The sequence below is a fragment of the Nilaparvata lugens genome, chromosome 3, assembly GCF_014356525.2.
Source record: "Nilaparvata lugens isolate BPH chromosome 3, ASM1435652v1, whole genome shotgun sequence".
Lineage (NCBI taxonomy): Eukaryota > Metazoa > Arthropoda > Insecta > Hemiptera > Delphacidae > Nilaparvata > Nilaparvata lugens.
Genome location: NC_052506.1, coordinates 20,038,264 through 20,058,277, shown reverse-complemented (window position 1 = coordinate 20,058,277; position 20,014 = coordinate 20,038,264). Strand labels below are relative to the sequence as shown.

Sequence of the window (20,014 nt, the reverse complement as noted above, 5' to 3'; positions counted from 1 at the left end):
TGAAATACGGTATGGTAGGTACTGATAACATAAACATACATGAAATCATATAAAAAGATAACATCCAAACATCAGTGTACTGTAATAATAGAAGAAAATAATTATTGTTTTATGGGATACATTTGTAAAAATAATATCAGTCCACAATAAAGTGGAAATTAACAAATTAGCCTATTGCTGAGTAAGTTGAAAGATTATGGTGATGAGTGTACGTGAACCTGTGTAAAACCCTCTTTCAACGGTCACAATAATAAAATCCTGTGTTATTTAAACCCTTTCAACTAGTTTTTTTTGTAATGTAGAGATGGCTGTAAAAATACAGATTCAAAGCTGTTTGAAATATACATCTGACTAATTAATCACCTGCAAGGAAGACGGTATTTTTGCTTGATCTCATAATATTTACTAATACTGTATCTCGTTCAATGTCATCTCTACATTGGAAATTATGAAATTCTTTTCAGAAATAATTTGCATAATATGTCTTATTCATAGTATAAAATCAGATTGTGCAAATCCTAAAGTTGATACAGTCAATGTTAAAACTGTTCTTTGGAGTCCCTCTGATAGCTACAGAGTGTGTTGGAGTAAATCAGAAGAGCTACTGGTGAGAAATCTAAGTGCAGCCTCTCTATTATTTTTCCACTTGCATGCTCGTTTTGTAAAAATATGGATAGGTTATTATGATTCACCGTAAAATATTAATGCATCACAATTATAATTATTATTTGAATTCAACTTTTAGTAGGTTACTGAACAATAATACTGCATGGGTCAATTGAAATGCATATGCATTTTTATAATATACAATAGAACTAGTTTTAGTATAGGACCTACCAACCATTCTAACTACATTTATTTTAGAGGACTTCAAATATCAATATTAAGATACTGGCGGTGTGAAGCTGAATTGTCTGTAACACGGTTACAGTTATACAAAATGGCCATAGTTGAGTGGATCAGATGCTGGCTTTATGATTCAGAGGCCCGAGTTCAAATCATGGCCCGGGCAAGATATTATCTCGGGCCACTCCCGTGTTTCGGATGGACACGTTAAACAGTCGGTCCCGGCTGCCTAATAATCAATCGTTAGGTCATGTCAGAGGCCCTGAAATTGATCAGTTGCAACCTGAAAACTCTGACACCAGACCTGAGCCAGCCAGGGCTCAGAGGTCACTCGATATTATTATTATAGGACGTCTTGCCCTGATGAATTTGGTTTGAAGGATTTTGTATTATTGATGACAGTAGTCTACATACCTTAGAATACTTGGCAGAATATTTTTATTATGATTCACAAAAACATATTTTTCAGCTCTATGCACGACGTGTGGCTCAAGATCTACTGCCCAAGAAAATACCAAAAGATTTGAGTCAAACAATACATTATCTAGAAATTATCTGGGAAGCTATTCAAAAATTCAGTCCCAAACTTTCCAGTTCAAAAGAAATTCTTCGTCCAGCAGTTGCTGATGTTCTGGGTGAGTTGAAACAATCTCATAGAAGTCACACAAAAATTGATAATTCTATACTAATTAATTGAAAGAACAGGGTAGACGCACAGAGAATGCTTTTTTATGTCTAGTTTTAAAATAAATCATATTATAGTTTGGAAATGATTCTGACAATATATTAGAATTTCAAGACACTAGCCTACTCCATTATTGATGAAAATTTTCAATTTTTTGTTTGTATTGATTTTCAGGAGGTTACCTTCAGTCCATAGCGCTGCCAATGGTAAATGAGGGTTATTATGCTGGAGATGTTGATTATGCTGTGGTGAAAGCATTTTATGATCTGTTCCATAGAGTAAAGGTAATACTTATTATTAATTAATTTATTTATACTATAGTCCGTGTACCGTACTACAGTTCACAGCACGGATACTTATGACCAATGTCATTTCAATATAACAGTAGGATCACCCTGTTGCGTTTTTTATGCTCATTATATCAAAAAGGCCTACATTCTCTTTTTCGCTCTCTCTTACACAATTAGCTCACAGGCTATCTGGATTCCATGAAATCTGGCAGCAATATATAGTATACTGTACGGTACTCTATAAGATCAATGCTGCAATGTTAAGGTTTTCACAGATTACGATACAATCACATATTATGTTATTCGAAATTTTTTTGTATTTGATTCACCTTGTGATTGAACATTCGTGAGAATAAGTTGTTTTGAGCCAACTATTTATTCAACTTTTCTTGTGGTGACTTGATGATTTACAGCTGTACAGTCAGAACACTGACTACTGTGTGGATGTAAAACATTATAAGAGTATAATTTACATTCATAATCAAGGAAATCATGATAAACAGAAACAAAATTATACAATTAAATTATACTGTCAAGTTTATGATGAAAATAGTTGATGATGACCCACACAAGGTCGAAACGATCGTCACTATAGTGTGGTCCACGTTATAATGGCAGTGAATAAAGATAGAAGAATAGCGCTGCCGATTCTCTGCATTAATTAATGATATTTCTACTCTGTCAAAACCATAATAATTGTCATTGTTGTGAACCTAGAAAAGGATAGACTTACTGGCTTTGTCGAATGATAGACAAGGATAGCAAAAACTAAAGTTGATCAAATACTGTCATTATAACGTGGACCTCTCTATACCAATAGTAAGTGCGTTTCCACTTCATAAGTGTTTTTTAAAATTCAAGTTTTACTGTCAAGTTCAATTACTAATTCTCTAATATTATATTTACATTGTCATGAATAACTAATAATAACATTTTTTGTGTAACAATAAAACTATCAATAAGAGGGCCTAAAGCCATCCTGATTCTTTCTTCTAAGGCTTACCTGGATACAGATGGCAGGGGTTGGCACAAACCCTGTGACATGAAGGAAATTCCCACAAGGGTGTCATCGTTCGACTATCACCTCATCCCTGAGGAGTCAGACCGGTATGCCTGTGACGAGCTGCATTTACCTGACTCAGCATGTCAATCGTATGAGACCACAACATTCTGTGCCAAACTAAGTGAGTACCGGCATCTTATTTATACATCTGATTTTTCCAAGAATGCTGAAGCACACATAACCTCCAGAGATTCCTACGTCTTCTACCTGGACAATATGATGCTATAGAGACTGGAGTTTATTATTTTAAAAGAGATCCTATTTGGAGAGATATCCTAGTATTACTCTTGATAAAAAGCCAATACTGTCAATTTCAATTTTCTCCAGACAACTTATTGACATAAGTATTTCAAGTCTAGTATGAGCTGGATGATAATGATGATGGTGCTAGAGATGGAGAGTGAGTCTCAAATCAAAAACTTCTGGCTATAAGAATCGAAAAAAGTCTATAAGAATCAAAAACTTCTTACCTAAAACGCTTTCATTGCTTCCAATCTTAATTCAATAAGCTTCAAAGTGGTGATGAGGAGATCATGTTAGAAAACGAGATTAACTAATTAATCAGTTTTTTTATTGATGGAATGATAAGAAATATAGGTACAGTTTATGTGTCTAGAAAAATCTGGTTATACACAAGTATTGAGTCCATTAATTGATACCGTTTTAACAAAGGAATATATATGCGTCTATTACTATTCTGTATTCATTTTCATTCTTATTTTCATATTTGATTTGATGTCTTATACTTGGTATTATTTTATTTTGTTTTCAATATGAAACTATAAACTGACAAAATAATAGGCTAAATATTTAGCTCAAAAAAGACTTCTGAAGTACCTATACTGTACTCTTGGGGCGTTTCGTGTGTCTACTTTTATTGTATCGGCACCGAAACCCCACTTCAGAGATAGAATCATTTGATACTCTTATTTTCCAAGAAGGATTTTGCCTCTTTGTCTAATAAAAATATTCATCATTCTACTCTGGATCCTAAACTAACAAATTTACTATTTTCATTAAGTTGACAATGCGTAGGCAATAAATAAAATACATTGCATCTGATTACTTTTATTGAAAACTTTTCAAGTTTACAAAATAAAAGAATGTTACACAATAAAAAACTTATTACTATCAAACCTATACTCTGAAATATGTTTTCTTTTTGACAAGACCTAATTTTTAAAATAATGAACAAATTTTACTGATTTTCTCAAAATAGATTAGATTAATTAATTTTTACTCACGTGAATTTAGCCTAAGATTCCACTTTTAATTTTAAACACCTTAAAAAATTTAAATTGACACTTTCAAAAGTTACATTAATAAACAAATTTTCTACTTCATGTTTAATTGAACAAATAAATGAAATAATAAGCTACTAATTAAAATTTTACCAATAAATGTGGAGCAACCAAATTTTTTGTTCTAACTCGTGGAATCTCAGGTGAAAAAAGGTACGGAAACAAACAGGATATATTATGAACTTCCTTTACCTAGAGCAAATAAATCTCAATGCTACTGAAATCTGAGTTATATAATTCAATGTATCAACCAAATAAAAGTTAAATTTAAGTTATAATCTGGTTATTTAATTTGTACACTGTCAAAACTTTATAAAAAATTAAATAAACTATTGTTACAATTCAAACGAGTTCATTTATTCAACCTGATTTATTGACATTAAAAGGCGGCAAGTTTAAAATTTTGTTTTGGCGGTACGAGATTGACAAGTTTGAACTACAAAATTAATTCTCTCTCAAGTTAACTTGATAATATTTAATGTGACATTTTTCATTATTTTTTCTAACATTACAAATGCCCGCCTTCAACAATAAAAAAAATTTATTTTCAATTTTGAAAAAATTAAAATTGATTTTTTTTTTTTATAAGTGTAATTACACAAAGTATAGAAATTCTAAATCAAGATTATTACATCGAATATACTGAAATAATTATTATTTTATTTTTTTTATATAAAAAGCAATTGCATTAAATTCTCATAGCAAAATTTAAGTATGTCAAAAAATATTCAAATGATTATTAATTCATATAAGAAAATTACAAAATTATTTCCGTTACATTTTTATGCATAACAATCTAGAATGTATATTGTCAAAATTTTCATCAAAATGAATACCTTATAGATACAAACAAATGTCAAACTGTAAGAATAAAATTCCATAAGTTAATAATAAATGAATATAGATTATTAGAATACAAAACAAATATAGAATAAATCAATGATGTATAGTGGATATATTCATGTTATAAAAAACATTCTCAAATACTCATACTCAATTATAGTCTATTTACGAAGAATAGTTCAATATATGAAGACACTTTCAATATATTTACGTCGATGAATGTTTTTTGCGATGAAATGTTTTATGTGATGATCAATGATGATGAAGAATGTTTTTATTCCAATGAATGCGAAGATGGTAGCAGTATAGAACTCTAGAAGTTCTTGTAGACCAACTCGTTCTTGAAGTACCATGGAATTGTAGTCATCAGTCATCATTGAAGAATTATAGTCACAAATTGTAGACATCGCAAACATCTCGTTTCATTTTTCTTAGTGCTTCTAAAATTTTTTAGGAGTGATTTTTTTTCTTTTTTATTCTCGAAGATAACATAACAGCATACAGATTTCAGACACATCTTATGCAGTAATAACTTGTAGATACATCGTGAATAACTTGAAGATATTGTAGATTTCAGTCATGATTTTTTTTTTTTTTTTTTTTTTTTTTTTTTTTTTTAGCATCAATGAGAAAGTTCATTTGATAGAAGTTCTTGTAGAAATAACTATTTTATTCGATAGTTATTACGAGTTTTGAAGATCAATTTGACATTTTGTAAAGCAGGAACATTGTTTACAAAAATCCATTTGACTTGGATTTAGATGAAGATGTTACAAAAATCCATTAAACTTGGTTTTATGCGAATCTCGAAGATCAATTTTAACAATTTTTTACAACTGGAACATTTTTGGATTTAGACGAAGATGAAAGTTCATTTGCAGGCACATTCGTAGATACATCTCGTTATTTTTTAATCACTCATTTCTTTTACTTCTCACTTTTACATGTCCATACTCGTTTAGATAGCACTTTTATTTGTAGTTGTAGTTGCATTATGTGCAAGTGGAAAATTTTGAAAGGATTAACTTAAGGAACGGAGTGAGTTGCTAGAAAGGATTCACTGTTGCCAATATCTAGAAAGGAATAGCTTTTTAAGGTAAGGTAAATTTTAGGTAAAGGTTTCTTGCAATGCAAAATCTTGAAGTTCTTGTGACTATAATTTCTGGAACACTCTCTATGTGGAATGACATCTTTACGCTGTGGAATGGAGTTAGGCCACATCTCAGCTTGAAGTTCTGCGACGAAGTTCCATACCACTACCATTTTATTTTCAGCAATTTCGTTGTCGTAGAATATTGAAGATTCGAAGATATCATTCACATTTGTATTATACGTTGCAGTGTTATTCGATGCACTAGTAGTCACTTTCACGTCAAGAATGTATGAGCATTTAAGAATAAAAATTACTATTTAAATTTTTAATAAGAATAAAAAAATATATATATTTTTTAAAGATAAGTTTTAGAATTGACTATTACTCAAAAATATAGTTAAGTTGATAAATCGTCAGTCATATTTCAAACAAAATGAATCATGAATATTGTAAGTTCATGAATTTATCCACAAATTTCAAGTAAATCATAAAATAAAATATTGACAGAAGAGTTATACTAATATTTAGATAGGATATTAGTGATCAATAGCATATGAATCAATTTTAATTAAACAATATTATTATTTCAAGTACGTACACATTATTATTACTGAATACAAGTGAATATAGAATAAATATATCAATTAACAACAATATTATATTATTTATTCCTTTATTTAAATCGTTTCAATGGTTTTCAGCAATTTATTTTCAATTAATTTGAACATTCATTATTTTATTAATCATTAATGTCAATCATTTGTTTATGAATTTACTATAAAAGTAGGAATTTAAACACAATGAAATTTAAATATTACTTATAAATTTTCCAAAACTTTCAAAATACGTTTCATCAAGTCATTTAAATCATTGTATTACCAACACAAGCTACATGGTCATTCATAAGCACAAATTACATTACACAAAATTTATGAGCATCCCTTAAGACTTCAAGGTCAGGATTTCTTACTCAAACAAAATACAATTATAAATCAATAATTACTAATACTAATACATACCAACAAGAATACTAAACAACAGTACCAATACAATAGATTTCATGACTCAATAAAATTTGTTTGAATTACATTATTATTTTAAACAAAGTTTCATTTTCTACAGTTGATTTAACAAAGTGTTATAGTATTCAATTGCATATTTTTTATTTTAGAATGATTCTCAAGCCATTGATCACGTAAGTTTAGAAAAATTAATCATCTTTATGGTAAAAACGCTTCATCATAAACTTATTTACTTTCAAAATTTTTCCAGTTTTTATTTCTTCAAGTTCATAACAACCCTTTCTTAAATCTTTTACTACAACATACGGTCCCTTATATTTTGCACACAGTTTCGCAGATATTTTCTTCAATTTGTTAGATAGAATGTAATTTTTTATCAAGACTTGATCACCTACATTGATTTTACATGGATTTTTATTTCTCATATTCTGTTTAAATCTTCTGATTACTCCTTTATTTTTTATATTAATTAATACTCTTCTATTTCTAAGTTCTTCGGGTTCTAGTTCAAATTTATTATCAGGAGGAAATCTAATACTTTTGAAAACTAAATGACCTAATTTTTTATTCATCATCATCTCTACTGGAATCTGTCCTGTTGTTTCATGAAAGTTACAGTTAATGATGTATTATTTGTGATGCTCCATATCCAGGCGGCGGGTAGTTGAACTGCTGCGGAAACATCATTGGATTTCTAGGATGAAAATTACCTGGTTGATTCATGTTTTGATTCATTTGATTCATGTTTGAATTATTTGATTGTCTACGATCTTCCTGACGTTGTTGATAACCTGATTTTTGAAAGTTGTTATTATTTCTTCTATTATCAAAATTATTGCGTCCTACCTGATCAAATCTTCGATTGTCATTTGACTGATTCTTATCTTGATTTTCTTGATTGTTTTGATTTTTGTTCACCCTATATTCATCTAATAAACTGAATGCATCCAACACCTTAATAAATTCTTCTGCATTCTTTACATTTCTAACAATTGCAGCGGTAATTATATTTTCATTGTAATGATTTTTCAACATTTCAAAAATTGTGTCTTTGTCAATAGCCGGAATTAAATTTTTACAGATGTTAAATTTGGAAATAAAATATTCACTTAAAGTTAACTTACTACCAATGAGGTATTTTCCAAATTGAAGTTCTTGTCGTGCTTTCTTCTGGATGTCTTGCGACCACATCTTCGAGATGAATTTGTTTTTGAAGCTTTCAAAACTGTCAATATCGGTTTTTACAAAATCCCACCATTCTTGTTGTTGATAAGTTTTATTCAAATTATTGTCCAAAATACTTTTTATTTTTCCCCATTCAGTAATATGGTTACGAGATAAATATTCAGTTAAGCTATTGATGAAGTTCATAGGATTTCTCCTGTCAATCGACATTTGAAATTCGTATTTGTCAGAAGGAAAGCAATTATTTACTTGCGGTACAAAGTTCACTTGTGATGAGATTTTTTTCTGTAATTTATCAACTGTTTCACTGTTTTTCTCTACATTCAACTGTAAGGTACAGACTTTGACAGCTTCTTCGTTCTGCTTAACTTCAAAAATATTCAGATTCTTAGTGATACTATCTTCTAAATTAATTTGCATGGTTGATTGTTTGTGAACACTAGCCCTAACATTTTCCATCTCTTCATTAATATTATTAATTTATCTTTCAATTGACTTGTATTATTGTTCATTGTTTCGGTTACCTGACCTACTTGTACTTCAAGTTTTTTAGTTTTGACCTGCATTTCTTCGATTTCTTTGTTATTTTTCATACAGTATTGATCTAACCTACTTTCTTGTTTTGTAATTTTGTTGTCTAGTTCTGACCTAACCTTCTCAATTTTCTTGTCCTGGCATTCAACTTTTTGATTTATTGTTTGAAACTGTGCTTTTATTTCATTAAACTTCTCATCAAACCTATCATTTTGTCTGTTAAGTTTTTGGTTTAAACCATTAATTTCATTTTTTACACTGTTAATTTCACTTTTAATTTCACTTTTAATTTCATTTATTGCTTCATCTTGTTTTTTAAATTCATTTTTTATACTTTTGTTTTGTTCTTCAAGAAACTTCATCAAGATATCCATTTTAGAATTTACATTATAAAGTGAATCGCTAGATTGAGCAATAGAATCTTCAATGTTTTGTTGAGCATCATTGTTTGAATTATTGACTTGATCATTTGAAATCTTTAAATTTGAATCATCAACTTCTTGTAGTTCAGGTTTATCACAATTCCTATCGTTTTGATCGAGGAAACCAACAAAATCTTCACCTAAGGATTCATTTGACTCTACTAGGGTTAAGTTCAGTTGTTCTTGCGACTCCATATCACTTGAATTCAATACAATAGTATCATTGGATGTATCAAACTCTTGCATTGTACTTTCCCTATCTTCTAATTCATCTACCATTATAGTATCTTTGGACGCTTCAGATTCATGAATCAATTTTTCCATTTTGGTTGATGTCTTCGTCTTACTTCTTAGTAGATAGTTGTTCATCAGAACGCAGTATTTTGAATACAGATATAATCATTTACAATGTTTTCTATAATTTACCTCGCATTTCAACTCAATGAACTCAACTGATTTGTAATCTAACCTACTCAAAATCATTCAAAGTATCTCTTAGCGTCACTATCAAATTCTAACCTAACCATGAACTTTTCAAGTTTCAACATTTATTATTTGTGGTCTTTGTGAATATTTTGTTTCGATTTTCCCCATTCAGGGATGCCATTTGGGGCGTTTCGTGTGTCTACTTTTATTGTATCGGCACCGAAACCCCACTTCAGAGATAGAATCATTTGATACTCTTATTTTCCAAGAAGGATTTTGCCTCTTTGTCTAATAAAAATATTCATCATTCTACTCTGGATCCTAAACTAACAAATTTACTATTTTCATTAAGTTGACAATGCGTAGGCAATAAATAAAATACATTGCATCTGATTACTTTTATTGAAAACTTTTCAAGTTTACAAAATAAAAGAATGTTACACAATAAAAAACTTATTACTATCAAACCTATACTCTGAAATATGTTTTCTTTTTGACAAGACCTAATTTTTAAATAATGAACAAATTTTACTGATTTTCTGAAAATAGATTAGATTAATTAATTTTTACTCACGTGAATTTAGCCTAAGATTCCACTTTTAATTTTAAACACCTTAAAAAATTTAAATTGACACTTTCAAAAGTTACATTAATAAACAAATTTTCTACTTCATGTTTAATTGAACAAATAAATGAAATAATAAGCTACTAATTAAAATTTTACCAATAAATGTGGAGCAACCAAATTTTTTGTTCTAACTCGTGGAATCTCAGGTGAAAAAAGGTACGGAAACAAACAGGATATATTATGAACTTCCTTTACCTAGAGCAAATAAATCTCAATGCTACTGAAATCTGAGTTATATAATTCAATGTATCAACCAAATAAAAGTTAAATTTAAGTTATAATCTGGTTATTTAATTTGTACACTGTCAAAACTTTATAAAAAATTAAATAAACTATTGTTACAATTCAAACGAGTTCATTTATTCAACCTGATTTATTGACATTAAAAGGCGGCAAGTTTAAAATTTTGTTTTGGCGGTACGAGATTGACAAGTTTGAACTACAAAATTAATTCTCTCTCAAGTTAACTTGATAATATTTAATGTGACATTTTTCATTATTTTTTCTAAAGTCTGATTTTTACGCTAATATTGGCGTTCAAAGGAGATTCCTTTTCCTTTTGTATTATCCTTAAAATGCAAAATTTCCAAAAACCTTGTATATACGTCGACGCGCAATTAAAAAAGGAACATACCTGTCAAATTTCATGAAAATCTATTACCGCGTTTCGCCGTAAATGCGCAACATATAAACATTAAGAGAAATGTCAAACCGTCGACTTGAATCTTAGACCTCACTTCGCTCGGTCAATGAAGACTGCAAAATTAAAATACAAACTATGAAGACTGCAAACGAAATTGAATAAACTTTCATTCCCTGGTTGAGATGAGATAGCATTACCGGTATTTCAAAATATCAATCAGGAACTATGCTCTATGTTTGAGTTTCAATGGAAATCAATCAATGTAACAAAAATATTACTGGGTTAGTTTCTTGAAATAAGTAGGCTATGACTACCGGTACGTAATGACTTTTACAGTTAGAAAAGTATGTGATACACATTTGATCTCGATAAATGAAATATAACTTTGTTGTAGTTTGGACACTGTACGTGTTTATTCGTGAATATTTATAAATAATTTACTTTTTATGATGAAGTGAGGTTTTTTAATGGTTGTTTTCTAAAATATTTACGAAGATACACATAGGCTAGTGTTTCGTCATGGGAAACAACAACAATAAAAAAATATGTGGTAGGTACCGGTATCACCCTTATTTTGGATTGGTCACTTCTAAAATATTTACATCAAACTATATATCAAGATGGTAAGAATAAATTAATCACTTTACACCAATGAAAGTAGGCTGTTATAGTTTATTACCGTACGGTATATTTGAGACTGTATTGTTCTCGCTGATTCAACGTGTAAAAGAGTATAAGTAACAGAAGTTCAACTAAAACAGTAGTGTTATTTGGAATCAATTGGCATAATTTTTGACATTGCAGTGAGGCAGCCACGCATACCGTACTGTAGGCTATTCTCTATTCAAGCTTCTTAAAGAAAACAAACATTTTCTCGGATATATCTCACTAGGATGATGGATCCAGTCTGTTACTGGTATGGATTGCTTCCATTAAGAACTTGAAATATAAACATGAAGTTGAAATTGTTTTTTGATGATTTGCAGGTTGCTCCCCACCTCCACACTCCCACGCAGTGTCATATGGAAACAGAGTGGTTTCCTGGTTTCGGCAGTGTCATGAGAATTCTAGAAACTATGCATCAACATGGTAAGAGTTCATGGTACAATATTTATTTTGTTCATTACAATCAATTTTGTACATCACTATATTCTCATAAACTAGAACAAGGTCACACGTATGTATGTTTTTGAATACAAAAATACATTAAATATAGAAATTTGATATTTTTTACATACAAAAATTGATATTTTGTCTATTCTACTGAAATCTTCTAGGCTACTTACTCTTAATTAGTAAATAATCATTCCTTGCTGTGTCAAGGATTCGTTAGTAACGGGTGTGACTTGCCTCTAAATAAATGTTTTTTTAACAATATTATGTGTTTTTTTATATTAATGTTTTTTAATATAACAATATTATGAATATTATGAATGAATAGAATTTATTGCTTCTCATGAACAACAATATACAATATTACAAGAAAAAGCAAAACAAAGATATTAAGTTATTAGCCAAATTTATCAAATGCTATGGCTCAAAAATATAACAATGAGAGAATACAAAGGAATATTTCTTATTTACATATTGCCATAAATGCAATTATATAAACAAAAGTCAAATAAAATAGAATGGATCTGTCAAAGAAAAAATCATAATATTCACTCTAGGTTCTTTATTTCTCACCAACATTGCTATTTTATAAACTAATACTAGGTACCTTATACTCTAGTATTTCTTTGATTTTTCTCTCATGATCCATAATCTGCCTCTTATTTTTCATGTCGGCCCATCTTGAGATCTTTAGGGCCGTTTGCACTGTGCCAGTTTAAACTAAATTTCATCTTGAACTGGATTAAATCTATATCAAGTATCATTTGTTATATTTTTATATTTTACATTTTGAGTTCAAGCCAAAATTTGTTTGAATTCAGTTTAAGCTGAATATTTATTCGATAAGCTGAATTTTTAGTTATACAGTAGATACAGATGTAGTGTATGTAATTTGATGTGATTTATATTACGGTCTAGTAAAACTCAAATGGCCTATTCACTATAATTATAGTTTAACTTGTTAAATTTTTTAGTAATGAATTTTTCTACAAATCGATTTTAGGTTTAACTCCAGGCGAGTCCCGTGGCCGTGACTATGGTATAATGCACAATGGTGCCATTCACCGCCATAGATCCGGGACCGGGTTCCATGGCTTCGGCAAAGCCATAACCGACATAGGCACAGGCGAGGGATCTGGCCGCTTCTCAGCCTATGGAATCGTCTCTCACATCAAGAGCTTGCCCTATGTGGGAGACATTGTTGAATACGATCCGATTCTAGCGTTACTAGGATTTTTCATTATTCTAGCTCTGCTTGTGTTTTGTCTCAAAAACTGCTGCAAGGACGATGAAAAGAAGTAAGTTGTTGAGAATTAAAATATATTAGAAGTGAAGTAAATTTGTATGGATGTTTGTTGGTCAAATTTCAATCATATAATAAGATTCAAATACCATTCAAGTGAGTGAGCATTGTAGGATCATTAGAAAGAAAAGTACAACGCATTTCTAATTAAAAAAATCTGGTCGACACTTTTTTGTAAATATGACATGTAGGTATTCCATTGTAATGATTATAATTTGGTCACTATTTGTGACTCTTTTTAGAATTAGTTTCACTTCTGAGAATGAATTCGAAATAGTAGTCGATTGACTTCATCTTTTGAAACTTCATTCGAAATATAAAGTATTTTTTTAATATAATATTATTGAATTATGAAACTTCGGTCAAATAAATATTGTGACATATATGCTACTATGGTGGCCATTGTATTTTCCTTAATATTGAGAAAAATGTGGATGGAGATGACTGATAAATCACGTTCCATACCCTAACATTTACGAATACTACGGTAGGCGTCTACTGTAGTAAATTATTGAATTTTAGTAATTCACTATCGAAATTACTAGTCATTGCAAATTGATTGATAATATTATTGTACTCAATGTAATAAATAAATATTTATCTAATGTAGTCAGATGAAAATTGATGCTTATTATATTCATCTATTTGTAGCTAATAGATGCTCTATCAAAAGTAAAAAGTAATATTTACTTTTACTTTAGATGCACTATTGAATAATGGTTCTCAAGGAAGGAACAATTAATTTTTTATAGTAATTTTGTTGAAAAGTAAAAAGTTATAACTTAATTTACATTTAATTTAGATGCTCTATTGAAAAGTTGTTCTCAAGAAAGGAGCAATTAATTTTGTTATAATTTTGTTGAAATACCAATGTTTCAAGGTACCGTTATAATATTCATGTTTAAATATAGTCAATAATAATTCAGATTTATTTCAATAGGCCTACATATATCATAACTATTATTCTAATAGTTAACTGATTCTAATATAATATATTATATTCTATATTCTAATATTTTACTGAAGTAGAAGTTTCTTAGTCTATTTTTATTAAAATAGTTTAAAATCTCGTACCAATAATTTCATGATGTATTACTTACTTTTTCAGGAAAGCTGGCTTATGTAGTTCAAGTGAGTAGATTACCTATGTTCATGATTATATCTTTCACAAAAACCTCTCACGCTGATTAGGGTCTATGTATTTGTTGAATAATTTCAATCTTACTTTATAACATTAGGACACTAGACTGTGTCTCCAGTGAGACACCAGAAAGCCACCAGAGATGTCAGTGTGTAAAGCAAACTGAGACATCATAAATGGTGGCTGGACTGACACCAGCCGGCCACCTGAATGTGGTGTCCCGGCTGGCCACCATTGTGCAATGAACGCAATAAGAACTAATGCTCAGCGACTTGCTCGAACACTTTATGTCCCATTGGTGGCCTAATTTAATATGGACCTCTCTTGTTTAGAATAATGTGAGAGTCTGTGATTATTTCCAAATATCAATGGGTAGAAACATATCAATTTTTGAGGTCCATGAAATGATGAGATATCAGTCGATATAAGCTCAATTTCAGTATTACTCATATTTATCAAAAAGTGGGAAATGAAATAAACCAGTTATCCATCAGTGTGACATCACATAATGCTCTATTCAATTTTTAGAGTTAGTTTTTATTGTTTCTGTTTAGTTACTTATTAAGTTATCGATTAATAATTTGACATCTTATGGGACTCCAACAAAGTCCAATGTGTACTTGACTAATTTACTACCGTATATTTGTTTCTGCTCCTCCCAAATATACTTTTTATATATAGGTATTTTACTTTTAAAATTACTTTACCGGTGAAAGTAGTCTTCATCCTCTGCATTGTATTTTCATAGCCCATAGCTTATATTCAGTATCTGTTTCAAAAAGCATCGTCATTAATTTGCGAAATATCCTTAAAAATAATATGCCATCACTGACAAAGCCATTCAACAATCGAACACAGATATTTTACACCATGGAATTTGTAATTTATTACCAGAGTATTTCCATCTGTTTGAAAGAAGATTGAAAAAAGTGTTTTATCAATTTAATTTGAAGGTGATCAGTTGAAATATCCGGGAAAACAGTTTACTGGCCTACCGGCATCGAAGTTGAGTAGTCCACGCTGTGAAAATTGGACTGTAGTGAGACGGCTTAAAATACAATATACATAGTTTTTTTCAATTTTTAAGCTTAATTAACAAGGTTTTCTATCAGGAATGAATATCATGTAAAAATCTTTTTTTATTGTTCACAGGTCGAACACCGCTTCTTTCATTATACTACAAATGTCTTCAGACGATTGGTATGAAAGCCAGTTCTGATGCAGAAAATAGCAAGAGTGTAGAAAGTGAGTAATCAAATTTTACTTCAGACAAGATACGGTTATTGTCTCACACATAACTATTATAAATGTTACATATACTACGTACTGTAGGGTTAAGTACATGAGGGTTAAGTGTAAGAGAGGGCCCACTGCGCCCTAACTTCGCCCTCCCAGGTATAAAATAAAGGCAGTCATTCTATTCTATTCTATTCTACTGAGTTATTTCAGAGAATATTTCTTATAGGTATACATAACTACAGTTGCTCTTTCTAATAAGTACGATAGCTACGGTAGGTACTTTTCAAATATATAAACTGCCAACTAACCATTAGGTACTCTTCCATCTTCATAATAATTATCCAAATATATTGATATTCATTGTAATCACTGAACAATCCTCATTCTATTCATGCTTATTTCCATTCCAATTCTAAAATCTAACACCATTTATCTACTTATTTATTCACCTAACACTGAATAATCATATTTTTGTCAAGATACATAATGGTATCCAATTTGCTACTGCAAATAACTATATTATTCAGGTATTTTAACTTAATATTTTAAAATATTATTTGAACGAGGGAATCCATAAATTAGATTGATTGATTTGTAAGTTATTGATAAAAAAATTAGTTAGCATATTGATTATCCAACTTTATTATTATTAATTTATTAGAGTGAATAGAGTAGACAGAATCAATTACATTAATTGCACAAATACAGTCCAATTGGAATAATTGTATCCTTAACTGGCAAATTAATTTGTCGAATATATGTATGCAATCACATGAATGTTTCAATGGATTGGAAAAATAATGATTAGTCTAATTACCGTATCTCTGCTAATTTGAAAGTAAATCTGAAACGACACATTTCAATTAGGATTGATTTCATCAACAGCAATAACACATACGGTACAGATCGATCATTTTCCACATACATTAGGTAATTATTTATCTACATATCAACCTGTATCTATGTGCAATTATCTTATTATAAGAACAAGGTGCGTCAGAGAAACTTACTTATTTGAAAAAAATAGCGTTGAATTGGTCGTGTAGAGAAGCAGGAGGGGGAAGTTCTCAAATTTATCCTCCCTCAAGTAAATAGCCATCATGCTGCGGTCTAGAGAGCAGCGGGCCTTCGCAGTTGAGAGCTTCTTTTCCAATGGTCGATCACCTTCCGCGCTTGATCTGAAATTCCTCCCCACAGACTTGTTCCTGGACATAATTCGATTCTGTCGTGGGTTGACTCATTTCAGGAGTGTGGAAGTGTCATAAGTGCCAGAAAATATTGAAAGAGTGAGGCAGTCAGTTGTGCGCTCTCCCGGCGTTCGGCTCGCATACACGCAGCTGCTATTTCAATTTATGAATCCACTGTTCAACGAATTTTCCATGAAGACCTTCAACTTCATCCCTATAAATTGGATATTTTTCAAGAATTGACTGAACGCGATTTTGTTGCCCGTCAAAATACATCTGATATGCTGATTGACAACCTGCCTGAGAAGACGCGGTCATTTGACAAGGCTCATTTCCACATGCGTTTCCTCAATGCGATTTTTTACGGGGCTATTTGAAATCCCTGGTTTATGTCGATCGACCACGGACCATAGCACACCTCAAGAACAACATTCGTGATGCCGTTGCCAACATACCGATTTATACTGCAACGAAATTTCAAAAGTCGACTTTATCGACTAGGTACAGTGTATGCGCAATGGGGGTCGCCATTGGTCCGATGTCATTTCCAATACTGCATGGAAAAAAATGAGGTATTGTATTTTCATATAAGAAAAAGATTGAAACAATATCAAAATTACTTTTGTTTTTATTGACCTTTCAAATCAGTAAGTTAATTCACCAAATTCTCGTTTTCTTTCTCTTTTCACTATCAGTTTATAACTTAGTTACGCTAAACTCTTTTAATAATGTTTGACTATAACTGTATATATTCTTGAACAAAATTTCATTCCTGATATTTATGTCATTCTAATTTTGATAAAGATTTGAAAACTCAGTTTTTTTTTGTTTCAGCCGTATCCTCACTGAATGAGTAAGTAACTTAAACCTGAGTGAGTAAAATAATAACGATTTTTTTAATTTGAATTATTCTACTGAAATAGAAGTATCATAGAGTAACATACTGTTACTGCGGTATGTATTGCAATATTGTTCCCTCAATAAATAAAATGTCTTATCTCAGTGAAATTGCGCTCGACTCAGTTTTATAATCGTTTATTTCTTTAGCCTTCTATAGTAGTTACATGAATGCTTCCCTATATTCACATGAATATGACATTGTTTTAAAACATCATCAAAAGCACACTTGGATTGACAGATGAAAATTATTATCATCTGGGAGCCATCCAATTCTCAAGCCGTTGATGGAAATTTCAACATTTTTCAAATACAGACATTTTTGAGATAGAGTTGTAGTGATAAATTGATTATTAATCTGCAATGATGATAATAATTATTGTCGAATACTCTCAAATATGTAAAAAAATGTTTCCTGTTTTTTTTAGTAACCAAAGCCGACCTTCAGCCACTGTTAACTCTGAAAGAGTGATGTCGGCATCAATGCTTGTGAGTTATTGTAATAATAGAATATATTCTTACATAACATTATGTTTTTCTTCTCTCTAATAATGGGAAATGAAACAATCCAATTCAGTAATATTGAGCTATATTTATTCAATTTTTATCAATATTATTTTTTATTATTTATGAGCTTATTAATCTAATTCATAAAATGATCAAAGAAATGTTAAATACAAACATTAATTTTTCAATAGTTTTAAAATTATTCAATTTCTTCAATGATACATTCATTCAATGATGCAATTATATATCCTGAACGATTGTATCTTATTCAATAAGCAAAGACAAATAATTTACATCTTTTCCAAAATATTTTCAAGTTGGAGAAACACTTATTTATATTCAAACGTGTTTATTTATTAATTTAATTTTCACAAGAAAGCTCTGAATTGGAGAGAAAAACTAAGGATACTCCTTGAACTATTTCTCTCCCAAATTTAGATATTTCTGAAGTCCGAAATGAGGTTATGATTCCAATTTTCTGAAACTTAGTCCTTTCACACTCAAAAACAACAGAAACTAGATATTTTGAATTTTGAAATATTTTAAATAAATCAAGAAACTCTCACTGTTCAGATACTGTTTATTGACACTATATTATGATTGTTATCAAGAAGTTTAACGGAAAATTTTTTACAGAATATTCAGTAAATCATTGACTATATAGGCTATGTACTGTAGAATTTATTTTTTCCCAGTTCATAGGAAACTAGCCAGTTCTGATTTGAAAATTTGTTATAAAGAAATTGTTGAAGAAATGATTCATATACTCCTTACTTTGGGTTATTGTTACTTGGTTATTTTTTATAGATCCGCTTACCTTTTTTTGTTGATAGAATTCAATTAGGAAGAATAATCTTCTTGTTCTTATAGGAAGGAAGCTCAAGCTCATCAATAGCATCATCAGCCCCCAAAAGAAGCAGGAAGACTCCGTCCAGAAGAAGAAGGTCGACAAGAAAAGAGCGCAGATCGATTAGGAGAGACGAAAAATCAAGAAAGGACGAGGATAAAGACCACTTCTCAGTCAGGAGGTCCATTAGGAAAAGATAGGAACGATCTGGAGATAGAGATAGAAAGAAAATAGTGCCACAGCCAACATCAAACCCTTCGCCAAATGAAGGTTTTGTTGATTATTTCAAAAGGCAGTCTTAAGATTATCTAACTGGCAATGGAAGCCTTGGCTCATAAAATGAAATTCTGATAGTGGAGATAAAAATGGAAGCAAAATAAAGCAAGTTGATTATTTTGGAAAATGCTTAGCTCTAGAGACGGATGATGATATTGCAACTAAAATATCATAGCAGCTAAATAAAAGGTGTACTTGCAATCAACAAATCAGCCTTCAAATTAATAATTTCTTCAAAATTGGCAACACTAAATCATAAACTACCAGCATAGGATTGTGTATAAACATAGTTCACAAGCAAATGATGAAACAATAAAGAAATCGTAAATATCAAAATGTAAATTCTTCACATTCACTTTGAGCTGCTAAATAATGAATTAATTTGAATAAGTTTGTGTATGAAATTAGCGATATAATTTTGAGTGGAAAATAGCAAATTTACTTCTTGTATGTTGAAGAGCTTTCGAACGTTTTGTTGTTCTTCATAATTCATTACATTCATATTCACCACAATCTTCAGTGT

General features: G+C 30.3%; 1 protein-coding gene across 1 annotated transcript; it reads left to right on the top strand.

Moving 5' to 3' along the window:
* The first annotated feature begins 218 nt into the window (after positions 1-218).
* LOC111058102 lies at positions 219-19,943 on the top strand. The gene is made up of 12 exons (XM_039422731.1): positions 219-607; positions 1,316-1,481; positions 1,706-1,815; positions 2,819-3,005; positions 11,318-11,325; positions 11,968-12,070; positions 13,098-13,392; positions 14,506-14,528; positions 15,691-15,783; positions 17,799-17,817; positions 18,290-18,350; positions 19,239-19,943. The coding sequence occupies exons 1-12, from the start codon at positions 449-451 to the stop codon at positions 19,413-19,415; spliced, it is 1,401 nt and encodes a 466-aa protein (XP_039278665.1). The 5' UTR covers positions 219-448; the 3' UTR covers positions 19,416-19,943.
* The last annotated feature ends 71 nt before the right edge of the window (positions 19,944-20,014 follow it).

Coding starts and splice junctions, on each gene's coding strand:
- LOC111058102 (XM_039422731.1), top strand. CDS start 449: ATGAAATTCTTTTCAGAAATAATTTGCATAATATGTCTTATTCATAGT. Junction 1,482..1,705: donor AGCAGTTGCTGATGTTCTGG/GTGAGTTGAAAC, acceptor ATTGATTTTCAG/GAGGTTACCTTCAGTCCATA. Junction 18,351..19,238: donor TGATGTCGGCATCAATGCTT/GTGAGTTATTGT, acceptor TTGTTCTTATAG/GAAGGAAGCTCAAGCTCATC.